At 40.5% G+C, this 21,239-nt stretch overlaps 1 protein-coding gene across 1 annotated transcript in view; it reads left to right on the top strand.

Moving 5' to 3' along the window:
* The window catches only part of TAF4B (TATA-box binding protein associated factor 4b), a 73,606-nt gene extending 54,046 nt beyond the window's left edge, over nt 1–19,560 (top strand). Inside the window, exons 14-15 of the mRNA XM_042798274.1 lie at nt 6,372–6,491; nt 17,766–19,560. Of these exons, the coding sequence (XP_042654208.1) occupies nt 6,372–6,491; nt 17,766–17,933 (288 nt within the window). The 3' untranslated portion in view covers nt 17,934–19,560. The remainder of the gene's footprint in view (nt 1–6,371; nt 6,492–17,765) is intronic.
* The last annotated feature ends 1,679 nt before the right edge of the window (nt 19,561–21,239 follow it).

Genomic DNA, 21,239 nt, shown 5'->3' with positions numbered 1-21,239 from the left:
TGTCAGTTTTCCTCAGAGAATGTCCCCCATATGAAAAGTTTGCTATTGAGCCACATTCAACCTGTAGGGCAGAAAATTTTGTGTGGGAAAGGTAAAGGCTGGAGGCAGTAATGCTCATTGAGCTTTATGACAACCAGTGTGAGAGGCTTGGGATTGAAAACAGATTTTTAAGGTTTATTTTTCGTTTTTGTCTCAAGTTCCTTAAAATGCTTAAAGGGAATGTGAAAAAATTTGAGTCCTTTTTTCCAAAAACAATGAAGGGAGAAGCAGCTGAGAGCAGTAGAAAACTTTCAAAGCACTAAATGGAGGACACAGTGAAATCCAGTGAAACTTTAGTTGAAAAAGGGGGTCAAAAAGCTATGACTAGAAAGATAGAGAGAAGTCAGTTCAGTGGGATAAGAGGCCCCACTTGAAAGGTACCTCAGTATTTAGTTCTTTAAAAATGTACAGTAAAGGGCAATAGTAAAGACCCATGCAGGTGTTCAGGTTCATTTTTCACTAATGCAAGCTAGAAAAAAGATGTTGATATTTGGTCACAGTTGCTTCGATTTATTTTGAATTTTAATATTCATTAATTTATTGTTTAATTTCTTTATTGTGGAAGCTGAAAGAATCAGGGGCTTCTGCCTCTTTTGTATGCTTATATACCTTGCTTTTTTGCCCCCCGCAAGTCTTATACAAGTTCTTGTTCATCTACTTTAGTGCTTTTATTACTTCTGATGTACTTATTGCTGGATAGCATGCATAACCCTTAGGCATACATTAACTTGTCTTCTGCCTTCCCTGGTTTCCTTTCCTGCCAGTTCTTCTGTTACTTTAAATATGTATTTAATCTGTCCCATACTCTGTCAGCCTGTAATGTCATATGTGGAGACATCCCCATTTTTTTCCTTGATATTAAACCCAGTACCTTGTATATATGCTTTTTCGTCTTTCCTTTAGTTTAATTATAACCAGGTCCAGAATCGTGGTGTTTAACTTCCCCATCTGTCTTACCAGCATTTCTTCTGAGCTCGTTTACGTCCATACAGCTGTATTTATTTGTTATTACATTGCCAAGACTTATTTTTTTTTTTTCTTTTTAAACTAAGTTTCTAGCACTCAAATCTGAGAAGTAGAGAAAATAAATCTCTCTTCGTTTACTTCCTAGAATTTTGTATATTGAAGCTCCTGCAGAAGTGGACAGCGGTATGAATTTCTTGAGATAGGTGTTAGCTGCCAACGTTGTGCTGGACAAGTGCCACCTGTTTGGCTTTTCTTTAACCTCAGACCTGTTACTGCTCTGTGAGCCCTGGCTCATACAGGTGCTTGATTTCTTGTCTCTACCTTTTAGAGAAATTTTCCTGGTAAAACCATTCTTAAGGATCTAGACAGTAAAGATTTCATGTGCTTTGTCTTCTATGAAAGCTTATACCAAATACCCTGCTCCATTTTGGGTACTTTGTGACCAGACATGAGGGTTTGTGTAACTCCTATTTGAAGGTGAATGTGTGTTCAGCTAGGTAGCTCTTCTGTTTCCCTGCTTTGATAATACAGCCACCTGCTGCTGTACACATCATGGATTAGCTGATGTGAATTAGCTGACTTTGTTTGTAGTAGAGTATACCTTTTCCTTTCTTCGGTTGTGTTTAAGGGATTCTTCCTTGCAGCGTTCAGGGAAAATCTTGTGAGATTTGCATAACTTGAATTCTTGGAGCTCTGATAATGCTAACAACCACATATCGTGTACTTCATAACTGAAAGCATTTAAAACCAACTTGCAGTATTGCTTTAAAAGAAAAATCTTGGCATCTCATAGCTGAAGTACTTGTCTTCTTATGCAACTTGAAATTTAATTTTTAATATTAAAATGCCACAAATATGTCATTGGTGTAGTAGTAAAAATAGATTTTACGTATTCTTTGAAATGTAGAGTGTGAGATGTGAGAGAGAATTTCTGTGAGCAGGAAAAGAAATATTTTTCTCAGTAGAGGATTGAGTAAAGAACAGAGAGGTCAATTTTAAAACCTTTCATTTTGTGTGATTACAGCCATGCTGCAAATGCCATTTCACTATAAGGGAGGACTTTAAAACATACCTTACTTCTTGATTTGTGCTGCAGGTCAGATTAACTAAAATGGTTATTGTGTCACCCTAGAGATTTCTGCTTGCTGCAAGACCAGACTTTAAACCCTATTTTTATTATTAAAAAGGCCAGCAGCAACAAAGACTATTTTACAAGTTCTGAGACGTTTTCATAGCAATTTGATCTTTATACACTGGTTTTTAGAACTCTTTGTACTGTGATTCTTAGTGTATGTAAAAATCAGAAAGAGGGGAAAAGGAGCATGAACATTCATTTGTTTCTTGCCTGGAGACTGTCCCTTCTCAATGCCGTTCTTGAGGAATGAATTTTGAACAGAACATGTGTTGGACTCCTGTGTGTCGTGGTGGAACAGCAGCAGCATCTTTCAGCAGATGAAGTAGGTTGGGTTGAGAGGAAATCTGCTAGTTTGTGGGACCAATGTATGGTGCAGGTTCCCCCTGCTCCTCCTGAACTGTCATTACACACTTCTGTTTTCAAGAGAAAAAGTGAATCTGTTTTCAAGATACAAACCTGGGTATGACAGTTCCTATTCGTTTCCAATTTTAATCAGAGACACTAATATTAGTCAAACTGGCCCATAGAAGCGCAACAATACTAGATGCAGCTTCTCTATGTTATATTTTAATACAGTGTCTATACAACTTTTATTGTCTTTCACTTGCTGCAGTGATCTTTCTGCCCTAACTTGTGTTCTACAAAACTGTCTGTTAAAGAACTCAACATAGTTGCCTCTTGCTCTTTCCTAATCTTGTTTAGGAAAATCTGGCAGTAGTTAGCCAGCCAGTGTCCTCGGGTATCCCTTGATGTTATCTGCCTGTCGTCTCTTTATCCTGTGCTTTTAACTGCTCACACAATGTTTGGACATTTAATCTGACACTTTTTAATGGAACAAAACTTGATGAAAAGATGATTTTGCTGGCTTCAGCAGGGTGATTTGGATGCCTGCCCATATGTCTTAATGGGGATCTGTTGAGTCCATTACGGAGATTGAATGTTTAAATTCATTTGTCTTAATTATGTTCTCAGAAAAATTCCCAAGATGTCTAGAATGCAACAAGACTATGATTTCTTTTTTTTCTTTTGCTCCAAAACCCTGGTGAGATTCTTCCTGATTTGAAAATTCCTTTGACTGGTTACAAGGTAGAAAATGTACTGGGGAGAATAGATGACGGTAATGGCATGTGCTTCCAGCATTGTCTTGGGAAATGTGTGGTCAAAGATGCACCAGTTCTGTTTCTAGAAAGTGCATCTTTTTCATACCGTCCAAGTGTTTTCCCGTCGTTTATATGAGTAGATTTTCTGCCAGCACTGCCCTCCAGCAGCAGTGCTTGCTTTTGCAGGGCATCTATGTCGATGGCACTCTTTGTCAGCTTGAATTGCGTGGGGTAAGTGGTGATGGTGCCCAGGCACTGCCCAGTCCTCAGCCAGAGCTGCAGTTGTACCCCACCAAGAGGCACTCAGTCCCCTCCACCCTCTGCTGATGCCCACCCAAAACTCCCTTGGTATTTAATTCACAGCTCTGCCTCTTGTCTTTGGTCTTTACCATGGCTGCCCATTAACATCAGGTGTAAAAAGGAGAGAGGGTCTTATTTTGATGCTGCTTCAAGCCAGTGACCAAATGTTTAGCAGCCACCTGTTTTTAACGTGTCTAACTGCAGTGAAGCTTCTTTACCTGTGTTTTGTAGCATTGAGGGAGGTCTTTTCTCTTCTGGTTTTCTTTGCCACTGGAGCCTTTTGGCATTTAATCAGCCCCCAGAGGGATGCCAGTGCATGGAGTGTTGTGATGCCCCTTCTCATGGCAAGAAGGCTGTGGTGTACATGCAACCACTGTGACAACTGAACAGCACTGCTAGCAGGAAGGTATGCTTCTGCAGGGATGCTATCTAGCTGCCTGGAAGGTGGGGGTAGCTCCGGGGGTGTCTCCAGGTGTTGGAGGCCTGGGCAGCCAGAGCTGGTAGTCAGCATGTGCTTCTGCCAGAGAAGCTCAGCATTTTATTGCTCCCAATTAATCCAGGGAGTGATGAAGATATCACATAAAAATAGTTTCTAAGCCTCAGTGTTTCACAGAGTTTGTGAAGTTTTGTGTTACTTTTTCAGATTTAGTCTTATTTTCCCCCATCCCTGATTGGTTGCAATGTGTTCCTGAATATAAATATACATATTTAAGACTGAAATTAAGGGGAAGTTTTTCTTAAACGTGTTATGCAAGTAGGCTGACTGGTGGTAACCTTGGACAATTGCAGAACACAAGTAGTTTTCAAGTTCAAGGGACATAAAACCTTACAGTCTCTAAAATATTTGTGAAAGCAATACTGCATACTTTGAAAAAACAAACAAGACCCCATTCAGAATGAATAGATTCTAATAAAAAAGGTTGTGTTTACACTGCACACAAAAGCAAGAGTAGTGTGTGTAGTAAGTGAATGATAGTATCTAGCACTGAAGAAGCACTACTACATTTCTGTAATCTTATGCCTACATAGTGTGATTCAAAGATGACTTGCAAATAGTGTTGGTTTTGTAACTGAAGCACTTGTTTCCTCTTCAAAAAAAAACCCAAAACCCCACTAAACCCCCCAGATTAGCTGTTCTCAACATGTATGTGTCAAAGTCTTGTATTCGCTGATTTCTGCTGAAAAATCTTGAGCGTGTGTATAGAGTCTTACAGGGGAGGATGTCCTTTTAGGAATCTTGCACTGAAATACCATTTTTCTTTAAATAGTCAACTGCTGCAGTATTCTATGTGAAGCTGCCATGTGAAATCAAATAAGACTTGCAAAAAAACCCACCCAAAACCCACCTAACCAGACAGCCATCTTCCCCAAAACAACAGATACACACACACCCCCCAAAAAAACCCCACACTATTTCTTTATTGTGGATTCATCTTTATTTAAGTAGTAGCAAGTGGGGGAGTAATGCCATGTAGGTGCTACAAGCTCAGTTCTTACCCGCTGAATTTCTCGTCTCCAAGTGGGATTTGTGAGAGCTGAAAGGCAAGCAGAACCATAGGGTGTTGCAAGCTTAGTAAGCAAAATATCTGTACTGACTGGATGAGGAATTCCAATAAATTAATTGTTTTTATCATTGAAAGGGGGAGGAGAGTAAGAGAGGAGAATTGGATACTTTCCTACCATGATATGGCTGTACTTTCTTTAAAGATATGCACACAGATGCATGCAGAGAATTGCCATCCAAACAATTTTGTAAGTCCTGGGGATGGGGGAGAAGAGCATGGGCTAAGGAGCTGTTCTAGTTGTGTGTCAGATCATCTAAGGGTTAACATCAAACCCGAAGGTTTGTGTTTAAGGTCAAACTCAACTTGAGAAAATAGAAGAGCTTCCTTCTCTACAGAGAGCAAGCACTCCCCTCCACTCTTGCTCCAAGCTGGACAGCTGGCGGATCTGAAGGCAGAGTGGCTGCACTGGTGAGGTGGCCAATCCAAGCTAGTTAGTCTGTTAGCAGACGTGACTTAGTTGAGCTCTAGAGCAGCTGGCACATATAGTTACTGAATAGAATGAAGTAGTATGTACCTCAAAATACAGAGGTAAAATTCTTATTTTTATTTTTTAAATTCTCTTGAATGTGGGTTTCTTTCCTATTCCAATTTTACCTATCCCAGGTAGAAGTTGTTTCTAAGGATTTTCTTGTGTTGAACGGTTTCTGGAGGTGAGCAAAAATAAATATATGTAGCGTATCTTTAACTTGCTTCAGATATGCCTGAACGTTCAAAGATGTACTGGGAAAAGAGGGAGTATCAGTGAACTGACAGCATCCTGTTCAGTTGGATAATAAGGTATTTCAGAATTGCAGTATTGCGTGCTGGGTTCAGGTAGTACAGCATGAAGAAATTGAGTGTCTTCCTTGTGCCAGTCATGAATTGAGATTTTGAATTAACAATATACCCAGTTCCCAGAACTCGGCAGCTCTCAACTATTAATACTAATCTGGTCTCGTAAGCCACTTCCAATCAATATTTTCTGTCAATCAGAAATGGTAGAGCTTATGAGCTGAGGAACCAGCAGTGAGGTTCCTGTTAAGGCTGCGTTGATACCACAATGAAACGTGTTACTTACACAGTGCTATCTGTAGGGCTGTTAGCGTTTCAAGGCTCTAAGCGTGACTGAGTATTGTAATCTGTCAAAAGCGTCCAAAAAGGAAAAGATGCTTTGAAATACATTGTTTTAGTAGGGACTACAGAGCTGTCTGAAGCTGCCATAAAGAGAACAAGACCTTTAGGATACTGTATATCATAATTAACATAGGTGTTTTCTTTTTAAATTAGATGCAACAGTTGGAGTTAGCACAAATGCAACAGAGAGAGGCCAACCTCACAGCTTTGGCAGCCATTGGACCAAGGAAGAAAAGACCATTGGATTCATCCAACGTTGGATCTGGGTTGGAGGTACAGAAATAACTTGCATGTTGTATCTTCATACTGAATTATTTCATACTTCAGGAAGAAGTGAGAATTCTCTCACATGCAGTGGCTGGTTATATACTTCAGGTAAACTGGTCTGGATGTTAGATGATTGAAAGGATTATTTCTGGTAAGTTTGATGGGGAATGTTTAATTGCGTATTACAGGATGAACTGTGGATAAGAGCACTGTGTGTAAAGCTCTGAATGAAATTATGGCTCAGAGAAACTTCGATCTGCAGTGGAGGGTAATGAAGCTGTGGTGGTCTTCCACAGCAGCTAGTTGTCATGGCTCCTCAGTTGAAGCTGTAATGGCCATTTTGGATGGCTTTTGAAATGACTCTCGCTTTGATATGTGGCTGTGGACTTCTTTCCATGCACATTGCATAGGGACTCTTTTCAAATATACTGTGAATTTGCCTTGGATCCTCCCAAAAAGCAATAAAAAAATAAATAAATAACCAAAGCTAGACCATTCTATTTCTGCAATGAGCCAGATCACCTTTCTGGCTCGTGCTGCATTTGAAAGGTGCCTTGAAGATGCTTTTAAGAAATCTTGGTCTGAACAAATCTCTTAATGTTGTGCTGGAGATTAACTGATTCTGGGTCCTGGGAAGTTTATGGGGCTGCAGAACTTCTTTCCAAGGAGGCTGACAGCCTATTAGTGATCATCTTGCTTGAAGACAGGAGAAATGAGTGGTGGGCTGTCATTCAAGTATTGTTGACAGTTTTGCCCCTTTTTCTCATGAAGCCTCAGCACTGCTCAAGTGAACATCTGGTTGGCTTGTGACCAAGCACAGTGAACAGAAGCCTGGAGAGTAACTGTTGTGCAGAAGAAGTGGTGGTGAAGTTGTCCTTCCTGATAAGCCTTAAGTCTTTTTCATTCTTGTGGCCTAGGAGACTTAAATAGATACTAGGGTTGAAAATTATCTGGTGCTTTTGCATACTGGAGTCTGGAAGGACCTTATATAAAGCTCAGTTATTTGCAGTGTAATTGAGACAGTGGTGGCATCTGTCCTGTAGGTTTTCCCTTGGCCTGGACTGTGATGAGAGACCTCTGTAAGGAGGTGAGGTAGACTTGTTTCTCTGATTTTTTTTTTTTTTTTTTTTTTTTTTTTTCTGATGTGGAGACACAATTAGCTCCTTGAACACCACTCCCTGTTTACTGCAAGTGAACTGAAGAAATCTGTATCTAAACAAGTTGCAGAAAGCATTCCCAGCTTTTGAGCAGCTATTCTTCATTTCTTTGAAGTTTTTGAATGTACTTTCACATGGAGCTGAAGGTATAGTTATTTTTTTTTATAATACCACTGGAAAAACTTGAAAAAAATGTGTCTAGCACAAGAACAGTTTTCCCCATCCTTTTCTCGTCTTCCCCCAAGCTTCTATTGAGTAACTATTCCTGTTCTTCGTAGTGGTTTTCTGTAATTATTGTCGGATTTGTTTCTGAATATTTAACAAGTCTGCCTGTTAGGTACTTTTCAGTTATTTCTCATCGTCTGTGGTGTGTCTGCTTTATTAAAAGCTTCATGAGACTGTGCGAAAGTGAGACAGATAAGAGTTGTTGAAAATTTACATTGCCAGTTTAATTGCCAGTGGACATAACATGCCTAAAACTGACCATAAACCTTGATAGCATTTCATTGTCACAAATTTACTTGCTGTATTTTAAGATGCTTCTCATATAGGCTGCCTTACTAGACTGAGTTGTAAGGGCAGTAGGTGAAAGTAATTCTGCCAATGAAACTACTTCTGTTTCTTGCATGCAATCTCACATTCCAGTGCCTAGTACTTAGACTTCATGCTACCAGAAAGCAATTCTCTGTGGACCTTTTTTCTTTTTTGTGAAATTATGCAGGATAGCAAACTTGAGAAGGATGTTTAGACATAGATGTTTAAGTGTCCCAATATATCTGAGCAGGATTTATAAAAGGCTTAAGACTTCTCATGTAGAATAAAGAATGGTTTTGACAAACACCCTCTAGTTCAAGGAGCAAGAACATTTGTAATACATTCATGATAACATGGCAAAACATCCTGAGCAGTAAACAACATTCCATTCTTCAGAGATGAAAGGAGGTCTTTGAAACTGAAAGCAGGTACAATATGGCCTTAGGCTGATACACATTTGGGCATCTTTAAAATCATCTTTTTGGGCAACTTGTCTGAGAATAATTTAAACAGTCAGGATGTACTTTCTCATTTCAAATTACAAATACAGACAGCTTTACTCTCAAATAATCTTAAATGTCAGAACTTCCTGACTATGCAATGACAAGGAGCAAATCTGTGCATAATACTCCTGTGACTTTTTTTTAAAGCCTAATATCTTGGTAGACAAGTATGATGGAAGAAGTTATTCCTGAATATGAATGATCCTTTGACAGTATTGAATTAAATCGCTGGTGCTAACCGCATTTGTTTTTTTTAACTAAGACTTCAACTTTTCTTGGATAATCTTCTTTGTACAATGTTTGTATGTCTTATGTCTGTGTTAGAGCAAAGTTGACTCTCTTCAGCTTCTTTTTATTGTTGCCTACTGCAATAATTAAAGGAAAGGAATTGTTTCAAGCTATTATTGATGTAAACTGGAGCCCTAAGGTATTTGGGGAGACAAAGAAGCAATAATCAGTTACAGTATATATTTTAAAAGTGAAACTCTCTAAGCAAATTTGTTACATATTTGCCTTTCTTTATTCAGTACCAAAATGTAATGGGTACTGAAAGAGTGTAGCTCAGCAGACTGGATTGGTATGGATCTGCTACCTTCTGTTGCAGTAACAGTAAGGGCAAAGGGCTGAGAACAGCAATTTGTTAACATAACGTGTTTCCTTTCTCCATAAATGTATCTGTGTTTAATTGGGATGATTTTTCAGCCTTAGGTATCTGCTTCCTCTGTACTCTGCCACCTGGTTTTGCACCTCTTCTAGAAAGTCTTTTTCCTGGGATCATTAAATGCGTGATTCCTTCACACTCATCCTATCTTGTTCTCTGAAATTCTGCTTTCGTTATTTGTTCTTCTAAGGAGGCCTGTTAGGGATTATTTTAATCTGGGAACTAGAATATATGGTGACATGAGCATGTGCTTTACAGCTAGAAACCTGCTTACTAGCAGCCACATCACTTTGTAGTGTGGCAGGTAGCAAATAAAGAAGTTCTTGCCCAGAGGAGCATCTGTTGACTAATTCGGACCTAAAAGCAATATAAAAAGTGTGAATTACATCTTGCCGTGATTATTGCTTACGTGTCGATAAACTTTGAAATAGCAATAGGGGCAAATCCATGACGGTCATGGAATGAAAAAATAAGGCTAATGCTCTAGGCCAAATTAAAAAAAAATATATAATAAGGCATCAGTATAATGGGAATTCTTTCCCCTTCTGGTTGGGAACACTCGTTGGGGTATTTTGCATGTTCTCTTCACTACAACTTAGAATTTGAATGGTATTGTTCAGAAAGAGAAATTTGAGAAAGCCCTTGTAAGAAAATCCTCCTATTGTGTAAATGTGTTAATTGGTGCTACTTGTACTCCAGAGGTGGTAATATCTTCATCACTCTTTCTGGTCCCTCCGGACACTTTTGGATACAATGAGTGGGAAGAGGCTTTTGGATTTCATTCACCTCTTTTCTTTTTTACGTGGGCATGTGGTGAACAGTAATGAATTAAAGGGTGGGAAGAATTGAAAAATAACTCATCTTGAGAAGGGAGAACACATCTAAAACAAATCAAAAAAAAAAGTAGACTTGAAGCCACAGACTTGTTTTCCCAATTCTGTGTTCTATTTCATAGTTTTTATTGGTTGGCAACACAATGTTTTTCCCATAATTGGTTGGCCCTGTAGTGTTTTCAATGCTGAGAAGTAGTCAAGGATTATTTTGGATTAAGTTTTACTGCTTTTCTGATGACAAAGCTGTTTTGGAAACAGCTTTGTCTCATTCTCACTGTAACTGGAGTCTTAGAAGTTTGAAAACCCTTGCAGATATTGAAAGCTTTTTTTTTCTTTGAGGAAACAGGCTGAAGTTCTGAGTCCTTAAACTTCCTTTCCTTCTATCCAAAGGTATCGCAGGCCCCAACTTATCTTTGGCCTTGAACTGAGAGCAGTATATTGGTGTGGTGTAACACAGAAGTGAGATAAAAAAATGTCTAGACACATTTTTAAAAGTAGAGTTAGGTGACTGGCTGTTAGGCTTATGGTCAGCTTCTGGAGGCTGTGGTTGGACCATTCTTCTGCTTTATATAGGAAAACTTATTTCGATGCCTGCACTTCTGCATAATTTTTTTGGGACACTGCTTGCTTCTCATCCATTTTCTGGCTAAATGAAAATACATTAACTTCTTGGAAGGGATGCAGTCTGTCTTGCCCCAAATTGCTGTTGGTGGTGTGTCCTTCACTTGCCTCCTTCCACGTTTATCACATTGACTGACTCAGGAGTAGATCTTGTGTCTCTTCTTTCTTTTTGCCTGATCTAATGGCAAATGAAATTTCTTTCTTCCAGATACTGTTTGTGGCTGTTCTGTCCCCCACCAAGACTGGCTGGTCTGTTAGTAAGTGTGGGTCTTGCCACCTGTAGTCTAAACTTAGTCTTACTGCAAGTAGCTGCTACAGAAGTAAACAATGCCACTGATATCCTGGGATCGGTGCAGAGCCATTCAAGTACTTTCTTTCTGTCAAACTCTTAGCTCTGGCCAACATGCATGAAATAATGTGATACTTCCAGGGTGATGCACATCTTCTAATAGAGCAGTCCACAAATAAGCTTGTATTCTCTTTCTGAGAAGAAATTTGGCAAGAAGAAATGGGAGAAGTGTCTTGTTTACCACACCGGTCATTGTTCCAGTACTGATTGTAAGTGGAGAAAATAAGCATGTTGCCTTCTCTTTTAGGGCAAACTGTCTGCCACAGATGATCACTTTGAGCAGAATTTAAACTTACCCTTCTTGATTTTCAGCTTAGTTTGCTGGTATGCATGTTGATCAAACATATTCTGTATGTGGTGCATGTTTAAGCTTTGGAAATGCTCTTTAGCCTCACCTGGGAAGAGCTAAGATTCTAAGCACAAGTCCTTTTCTGCAGAATGAAAGAAAACCCCAACTCTTCCAAATGTTTGGGGAAGAGAGTTGTTCTGGTTTTTCCACTGTGTGGCAATCAAATCACTCTCAGTTTTTTTGATGTTTGCAGGAGAGATATGTGGCAGTTAAAGGGCTGTCTGGCTTTATACTCTTACAAGTGGTAGCTGCAGAAGTTACTGCTGCCTTTCTGGCCATAAGCTCTTCTGATGAGAGAACACGCTAGCATAATTCATCAACCTCAGTATTGGTGTTAAGGACATGACTTTGTCTAAATGCAAATTGAACACAGAAGTCGGCTCTGTAGCGAATGGACAATAGGTTTTCTGCTCCCTGTATATCCGTGGGGTGCAGAGAGGCTGCTGGCTGGTGCTTGGTATTGGTACATGATAGTCTGTTAAAGTACTTTCTTAAAAGCTGCAGAAAATTAATTTAAAAGCAATCACTTTAAATCGGACCTATCCTACTTGCATGTAAGTAGGTGTTCAGAGCAAAACTACAAAATCTATTTCAACACTTGAGGGGTTTCCCTCTCTTTCTCTGTGTCTCTACCACCCCTTCCCCCAGCCCATTTTGAGATCTAAGTCTGAAGGAGGATTTTTCTTTTTCCTACTTTGCATATGCTTAACATATGCAGACGCTTGATTTCAGTTTCTGGTTCTTATTCAGGCTGTTGGGACAATTGAAGTCTACTGCATGGTCATACCTTTGGGGAAGAGGGGAGCTAAAAGTGTTACTGCAATTATAAAATATGGCTTCAGCATCTTACTTATCTGCTGTAAGACCTAAGCACAGCTCTGTCAGCTAGAGAGTTACAATTTCAGCACTGAATTTCCTGACTGCTGTCAATCTAGGCCATACACTTGATATGAATTTTTTTCTATGTAAATAGGCAAAAATATTCTTGACTGCCATTCACACACTTCAGAAATACTGTTCATTGGCCCATATCGTGCCTTCTCTGTGCTAGAGATGAACTTAATTCTTCTTATGTGTGAAATATATCTGCAATTTAAATGACTAATTGCATTGTAGCTTTAGGCAGAACATATTGGTAACGCGCAAATGTTGATGACATGTGAAGGGTCAAGAGATTTATAATTTAGTTGACAATACATTGCTTAAAATGATGTGGCAAAGAGCCAGAAAATTTCAGCTTAATAATTGTCTATTAACTAACATGACATATTTGTATAGTATTCATTACCTCCAGGTACAGATTAAGCATCTGATGTAGCCATATGAAGTGACATGCGTACATGAATCTTGGGCATAATAGTGAATAAACTGACATTACATTCACAGTAATTTGTTTCAATATGTAAAACATGTTGTTGCCTACATTTGAAAGGACTTGTAGGAATGTTGCAATGAAATCAGAGGAAAAATGCATAGTTGAATAGCATTCTCTATTATATGGATCTGACAGCTTCGTGAGGCTTCTTTGTAGGCTGCAGGTAGCATCATAAATATACATGTTTGTTTTCAGCTGCAGGAGAAACAGCCTGAAAAGAGAGATCTAAGCTTTTCAGACATTGGCTTGGCCTTTAAGGTTTAAAAAAAAAAAGAAAATCCCCCAAAACCCCAACCACCCAACCAACCAACACAACCAACTTTGTTTTTTAAAAAAAAAAAAAAAAAAAATCATATAAATATTGAGTAATGTAGTATTTTAGTATTGTGAATTTGGGAGTATTTCTTTCAGACTGAGCTTGTTAGAACAGGCAGCACCAGTAGGCTGGCTTGTCACCAAAGTAGTATCAACTTCTTTCACTTTGTTTTCTCTGGCCTAAATCAGGCGCTTATTTGTACAAACAAAATTGTCACAATTCTGACAGGGTCTCTTCCTTCCCTTCCTCTTTCCCTTGGGGGAGACCCAGGGAAGTGTTTGAGCACTGCACAGTGTTTTAATGGCTTTTTAACCTTTTATCATCTGGTGAGACAGGAATGCATTCTGTGTTTTACAGCTGGGAAACCTAATGTATAGGGTATACTAGACGCCACCAACCTCAGTGTGACCGCAGGTGACAGAGCTGGGGGCTGAACCTGGATGATTTTGCTCCAATTCACTAGGTGCTCTTACCACCTTTCGACAACATCCCTGCTGCACACAGCTGTAATTTGTCAGTGTTTGGAGATGTCATTGAAAACTGTCTTGTGACTTTGCTTCCTTCTGCTGGTGGTGTTTTTATAATGTGTAGCAGAGCTGCAATGACAGTTTGCTCTCTTGGGATCTTGTCTCTGGGACTGGGATGTGTTTATACCACACCAAAAATTGAAGTGAGAACTCTTGGCTCTACTTTTGACTGAACACTTTGCTGCCTTAAAGTGCCCCTCTCTCAAGAGTTTAAAATTTTGAATGTGATTGGTGTGAAGCCATTGAATTTGAGAAGGGAGCATATACTCTGCAAGAAACATCTCACTGAGCGTGATCTGAGTTTGGTGAGAATGAAGGAGTCTGCTGACCTCTCTGAGCTTTGTATCAGGGCCTGTAGAATAGCTCTGAGCATCTTTATCCTTGTCAGTACCTGTGATCCAGGCGTGCAGCTCACATGCTCTAAATACCTTGGAGATGAGGAATAAGGTGGTGATGGTTGCTCAGGTAAAGGAGGAGCCTTGTTGCGAGCTGTGGCTCCATATCAATGTCACTCTTGCCTTTTCAGAGGGAGCTGGCATTTAATTCTCAGTCCAGCCACTGGAGAGAGCTCTAGAGATCTTAAAAGGTTTCAGGAACAGCCTCGCAACAGAACGAGCTGCGCAGCAGGTGTGGGACTGCAGCAGGACTTCCACGATGTCTTCTGCTGCCAAAATCAGTGAGAGTAACTCATCTCTGTCAGGTGTACATAAAAAGCTCTGAGGATCAAGAAAGTGCGACAGCGTGTTACTTTGGAAAAGTTGCTGATTTGACTCGACTCTGAGGATAGGCCAAAAGCAGGCCGGCTGCCGCTGTGGCCTCCTGGGCTGGTTTTAAGCCAGCTGGTGCTCTCAGTACTGTGAAAGAGGGTTTCCATGCTGCCGTAGCACCTTGCCTGCCTTACAAACAGGGTCTGTCAGCTGTTGATACCCAGGTTAACTGGTAGTATCTGTGCTGGTAGTTACCCCTCTCGGGCTGCGTGTCTCTGTCATTTCCCTTTCAGAAGGAAAGTGGGGTGCTGGGGGTTCAGTGAAAGGCAGGAACTTCAGGATACAGCTGACATCTTCCAGCCTTCCCTGTAGAGGAGTGTTTCCAATTTAAAAATAAATTAAAAAAAAAAAAAAAAAGAAGAAAATGGAAAAAGAAAAAAAGAAGTTGCTAGTTAAGGCACTAATAATTAGATGTTGCAGAAAGGGGGCGTAGGCTGGTTGTAGCTAGAATTTGCTCACTTACTCGCTTTGCTAGAATTGGTTCACTGATCTTTGTACTTGTCTATGGCCTGGTTGAAAAGCGACACTTTCCCCCTCAGAAGAGGCTTACAAAGCTGTGTTAGGGTAGGCTACAGACTTTCACAGTGAAGAATCCCCTGAAATATCAAGACACAAGCTGTTGCTGCCCAGCTGGGAGGAACCTAATAGAGATGTCTGGGAGCAAAGAGTGGGCTGGTTGTGTTCTAACCAGTGTATTTAAGGTCTCAAAAGTAGTGTGGGGGAGCTTCTCTGCAGGAAAGGGTATATAAGATGTAAAGGAGAGGACTGCTGGCTGTTGCCTAGGGCCAGACAAGATCGACCTGCTGCCCAAGAGGAACTTGCTCAAGAGTAAGCTCTGGGAACTGAGCAGCAGAGGACCATCCCCTGAAGTGTCCCTTGTCAGCTGGAGAGCTCAGGGCTGGGCACTTCTTAAATAAGGTCTTGGACATTAACAGAAGCAGCTGGCAGGTGGCATCTTAACTTCAAGTGTTTTCACTTTTTGTTCTCTAAATACTGTATTACAAAAAGACATCACCCTCCACAGCTTGGTCCAAAGTCCAAAGCAAACCAACGAAAGACCACTGTTTTGATGCAGTTGTGGAGGACAGTAGCTGAAAGAGTTAGTGCCCAGCCCTGTATAAATTTGGTTCAGAGTGAGTTCCCCACCACAGTCCCAGTCTGGATTGAAATGATGTAGGCTCTCTGTTGACTTCTTTAATTTAAAACCATTGTGCACTTTGAGAGAAGGACCTTTTCTTTTAACTTAAATGTGGTAGCAGCTGTTCGTTTAGATATGTTCAGTAACTAGTTAAAGAGCCCCTGGCCCTTGAAATGCTGTATTCAATAGCTCTGATAAGCTAGTGTGATGCTACATGAAACTTAGAAGTACAAACTGGCTGTCTTAGCAAACAGGAGCCCACTCTAAGCTTTGGCTTTGGATTCAATACTACAGCATAATATCGCTTTACTCCTCTGCACTAGGCATGATGGGTAAGAATTTAAGAATAAACAAATCCGTAACTCTCTCAAATGCAGGCAGCTTGATGCTTCTGCCCTATTGTAGCATCTTGCAGCTCCAACAGCTTCCAAAGTAGGCTGGGGGGTTTGTGCTGCCTGCCTCCCTTTTTGTAAGGGAGCAAACAGGATTGAGGTACCTTAGTTTTTAAAGGTAAGACTTCTAGTCTAATGACTATTTAGAGGGAAAATACTTTCACCTCAATAAAGTTCTTTGAATTATAAAGGACGTTGCTGTTGGGTTACTGAAAACCCTTGGGGTTTGTTTCATTTATAACATTGCCTCAGGCCTTCTGCTGCATCCTGTTGGATTGACCTCCTTTTCAACCCGTGCTGGCAGCTGCATTGCAGAGCTATCTTTTCCCTGAATCCTTCAGGGTTGTCATATGACAAACTTGAACCGTGACCCCTTTGTGTCTTACCAGGACAGCAGTGCCCTCTCTGTGCGACGTGGCCAGCAGTCTTCCCCATGCACACATTTGTTCCAAGCCATTTAACAAACTGAAAGTTTCAAATGATGGCATTTCATAGTGTTTAATAGTATTGACTGTAAAGCAAATGAAATGGTGCTGAATACCCTGCATGCTGCTAGTAAGAAATACAGCTTCCATTTCTGCAATATGCCCTGGGTTTTCTGTGGTTAGTGTGTGCTCTCTGGTGAATCTCCTTATTTTTTTAATAAATTTCAATGCTTCCCCCTTAACAACAGTAGCATTCACTGCTATAGATAATCCAGCACTGGTATTTGTTTCTAATATATGGGGTTTTTAACCAGATTTCTCTAAGCAAAGTGGGCAAAGTCATTTTGCTGAAGTCTTGCAGAGAGTGTTAGAGTAAGAATTTATATAGTTAACACGGCATCCAAGCAACACCATCTCCAAGTGGTGTTGATGCTGGCAGGCATTGCCTTACTGAAGTTACAGAGACTGAGCACTCATATTTGTACAAATTGCATTCATTACCAAGAACCCTCCAGTAGTGATAAGAGACTGGCTGTGTAGCATAGATTGGCTCCAAGATAAGTAGCCAGTCTATTGTGCAGCTCATGGTAATCTTCCTCCTCCCCGCCCCTAATAATAAATCTTGGGGCATTTTGGAATGCGTGGGGGTTGCTCATTCCAGTAGCCTGAATATATAACTACTAAATATCATCATCTCCTACCAATTGTGCTTTCATAACCAAGCGAGGCAGCCGACTGAGATGGATAGGCTCACATACAGTGTTCTGAACACACAGATGCTTCCACTGTGGGTATTTGTTGCTCCCTTAAAGCACAATTCACAGGTGATGGCCAGGGTAAGAGTTTCTCCCGGCAGTGTTTCAAGGCTAGAGCCCACTCACAGTGATGGTTTTCTTCAAGAATAGGTGTGAACGTCTGAAACCTGGGGGTTTGCAAGTGGGAGTAAGAGCTGCACACAACCTGGGGCTCTGCACAGGAGCTGTGGTACCTTCTTCATTGTTAGCTTGTCCTCTCGGTGCAAGCGTCTACGTAGTATGACTTCAGTGAAATGGCAGTTAGTTACCTTACTATAATAATATTTATAATTAAAAAGTTTTAAAGAAAGATAGAATTTTCTGGTTGCTTTGATGGAAATAAACCATCAACTGTCAAGTGCTTGCTTTGTCTTTTAAAGTATCTAATGTGCAAGAATTTCTGGATTGCTGGTTTTCAGCATGTAAAGCTGAAGGTCAGCAGTCTAGTTTTATGCAAATAGGCAGTATAATTCAACCAGTTTGGTTAAAAACTTGCATTTCTATTGAATTTTTTTTTTTTCTCTTTCTCTCCCATTTAGGGTTTGAATGGCAGTGGAATTGCTCCTGGATCATCAGCTTTTAGCCTTACAAAACAGCTGCTCTGTCCAAGAATAACACGCGTCTGTCTCAGGGACTTGATTTTCTGCATGGAACAAGAGAGAGAGATGAAGCATTCTCTAACCTTGTACCGTGCTCTTCTGAAGTGATTTGAATTTTACATTTCACCTTGCTGTCTACTGCCAAAGAAAACACTGAAGCATTGTTGCACTGTCTTGAAATTCCAATTTCTGGAAACTGATCCGTTGTAAGGATAACTCTTGTTTACAGATAAACGTTTTTATTAAATACCTAACTTAGCACCTGTAGGGTTTTTAATAATATTTGGCTTAAACCAGTCTGTAAACCAGTGAAAACACTCAGCTGCCACACACAAGCACCTGACTACCTGCTTGCATTTGACTGTCTTGCAAGACATGATACATGTCCCTAGTTTATGTACGTCGCTTGCTTCAGTACTCCAGAGTCTGCAACATCTGTTCTATGTGTAGTGCCTTCTTCTAATCCAACCTCATTTAGGGAAACAAACAACACTTTAAAGGCACTGCATAGCATGGCAACTGTATTTAATCATGAACCAGCAGTCAGTCAACATGCTAATGTATTGCCTACCTGACTCAGCATCCCCTTAAGTTTTCTGGTTTTAGAATTGCTACTGGATGCTCGTTTGTGGAGAGCAAAGTAGCAAGCAAAAGGAATTGAGGGCTGCTTTCTTCTCCCCAACCCCCCTCCCTCCTACCCCCAACCTAGCTTCAACCGCCCTCCCCCTTTTCTCTGAGAAAGTCACTGAGGGAAAGTGAACAAATTGGTCATCGTTCTTGTGACTGAAGTACATCCGACAGTGTAGTTAGGGCATACTTCAATGTCTGGGGAAAATTTGGAGTTACTAAACTTGAATACAAAGAGTGAAAGAGCCTAAAAAGGAAGTGTAAACAGTTTATGTAGATATAAAAAATAGCATTGAACTTGAGTATAGATGTAGAAAGAAATGAACAAAAGCAACCTGTGCTGACTGCAAAAAAGAAAGCTTGAGATGCACTGAAACTTAGCAGCTGGAGACTCTTTAAGGAGAAGAGCAGTGTTTGCAAAGCACAGGATTCACTACTTTATTTAAAATATTGATTTAATACCTTAATGTGGTATAACAGGGGAAACTTCCCAAATAGAATGTATTTAGACAGTTGCCTGGTTTCCATTCAGTAAGGAGGAGAACTGGATTATTAAGACAGCTAGAATAGATTCAAAGATTTTCTACTTGCTGGTAAAGACTGCCTTGTGGTGGAAGGAAAACCCTCTGGGTTCACCTTCCTCCCCAGCCTCCAAACATTTTGCCTTCCATGACACAGTGCTGTATAGCATGGCTGTTTTCTAGGACTGGTGGGAAAGGTACTGACAGTATTGAATGGCTTCCTGCTGGAACTTTTTTCTTTTAAGGAACAAGCTTCCTATGATTATTTGCAATGCTACTTCAAAACTTGAAGTGATGATTCAAACGCCCTCCACCATCCTGCAGATAATTATCCAATTCAGTAAGTTTTGAATCGGTTATGGGTTTTTTTTTGTTGGTACAGTAGTAAACAAATCTAGTAAATGAATGCTGTAAATTATTTATATATGTATATATAGCATATATATATAAAAAAGAAAAGCAGTACTTTGACTAAGCTATAGTTTGCAAGATATTGATGGCATCAGGCAAAATTGTTTTGTATAATTAAATGCTTAGCTTTACTTTTTACGTAAAGTGCAGCATTTTCCATATTTGTGTACTGTATCTTATTGATCAGATGTTTAAAATTATTTTAAATACTGCATTAAAGCAATTATTTTATTAAAAATAATAAATTGGTAACTTTGTTTCCTAACGTGAGAAATTCAGCGTCTGAAGCTGTCGTCACCATGACTAATGGCGTGGCTCTGAGAGCGAGCCCCGGCTATCATCCCATCACAGGAATTGGCATGGTTGCCTCACGTGACGTATTAATGATAAACATCTATATTTTAAGGTTTTTAAACAGAACTAGGTGACAGAGCAAAGGATTACTTGAAGGGGGAGTGGGCAGCAAGAAAAATCAACCTTTCATTTGTCTGATTTCCCGGTCAGTCAGCACAGAGGCTCGGGTGCTTTTTGGTTTTTCTTTAACAACTGGGCAGAGGTGAGTGCTTTGCACGTGTTCTGGGAAGTAAAAACACAACAACAGTCTCAGACTTTAGCAATGTGCAGTGGAAGCATTGTCCTAAATTATTTTTAAAGCAACTTATAATTAATTAAGTGCAGGTTGGAGAACAAAATATGAGCATCCACATACTGGTCTCCGTCTTCATCTTCTTTAAACCAATACGATATTAAAATTAAAGATGTTGGAGAAAATATCTTAATTGATAAATATATATAAAGTATGATAAATGATTTAAGATTTTTATGGCCTACCTATGCTGTGGATTGCCTGCTTTCATTGCTGCCATAGCAAGTTGTCTCTTTCATCAGTATTTCCTCCCTGTGTGCCTCCTCTTCCCCCCTTCATCCCCCCCCAATAACAAAATCGCACCCCAAACCCCAAAATTTTATCCTTTAAGGAGTAGCAGGCATTTTTAGAAAGCTTTTTCAGCAGGTCTTTGGGCCTAATTTCAGACAGGCACAGACGAGGCCTTGGTGCAAAGGCTAAAAATACTTATCTCCTGCCCAGGGGTTCAGCCTGCCTCTCCCTTGAGCTCAACTTTGCTTCTGAGAACAAGTGTCCTCCAAAGTGGCACTTAGGAGACACTTGGGCTTTGCTCAGCCACACCAGCAGTTAAAGGAGAGATGACCAGGGGCTCACTTTGCCCCTCTATTCCCCAGTTGTGCTGCCCTTTATGGGAACACTAGAATCTCAGTCACGGGGAGATGAGGACAAACCCTGGCACCGTGCTCCCTTGCCTTGGCTCTCGGCATGCTCGCGTCCAAGCCTGGGAACCCAGCAGCAGAGCTGTCTGTGCCACCGATGCTTCGAGGGGTCTAAAGCTCGCTCCAGGCACTCGTGGCTGTCCTGGTAGCCTGCTAGCCTAGTGGCTATTTCTGATACACGGAGCTGCCTGGGCAACTGTCTCTGTCAAGTGAGTATTCAGCCTTTAGAGCAAACAGTATATACAGTTGCGGGAAAGCTGTTGTTGCTGCTTCTTGATTACTACTATCTTAGCAGCATAGTTTGCCGAGTTTTGTATGTTACGTGGTGACAAAAGGGGCCCTGTACTTTTTTCTCTTCCAGCTGCTGCTTTTTCCTTTTATTGCCATTTTCAAGTCTTACCACTGAATCCAGCCCTTTGCACTGTTTTTGGCTCCAACTTTTCCCTTCCACCCCCCTGGCAAAGACTAGCCAGAGTGCACTAACACACCCTGCAGCTCTGTTCACGGTTTAATGAGGAAGGTCAGGTCGTGGGGGCCTATGAGACATTGCTAGGTGATTCCTCAAGGCCAC

Source organism: Tyto alba, unplaced genomic scaffold (genome assembly GCF_018691265.1).
Source record: "Tyto alba isolate M040663 unplaced genomic scaffold, T.alba_DEE_v4.0 Super-Scaffold_27, whole genome shotgun sequence".
In the NCBI taxonomy this organism is placed as follows: Eukaryota; Metazoa; Chordata; class Aves; order Strigiformes; family Tytonidae; genus Tyto; species Tyto alba.
Note: the sequence above shows the minus strand (reverse complement) of the source record. Positions and strands in the feature narration are given on the sequence as shown.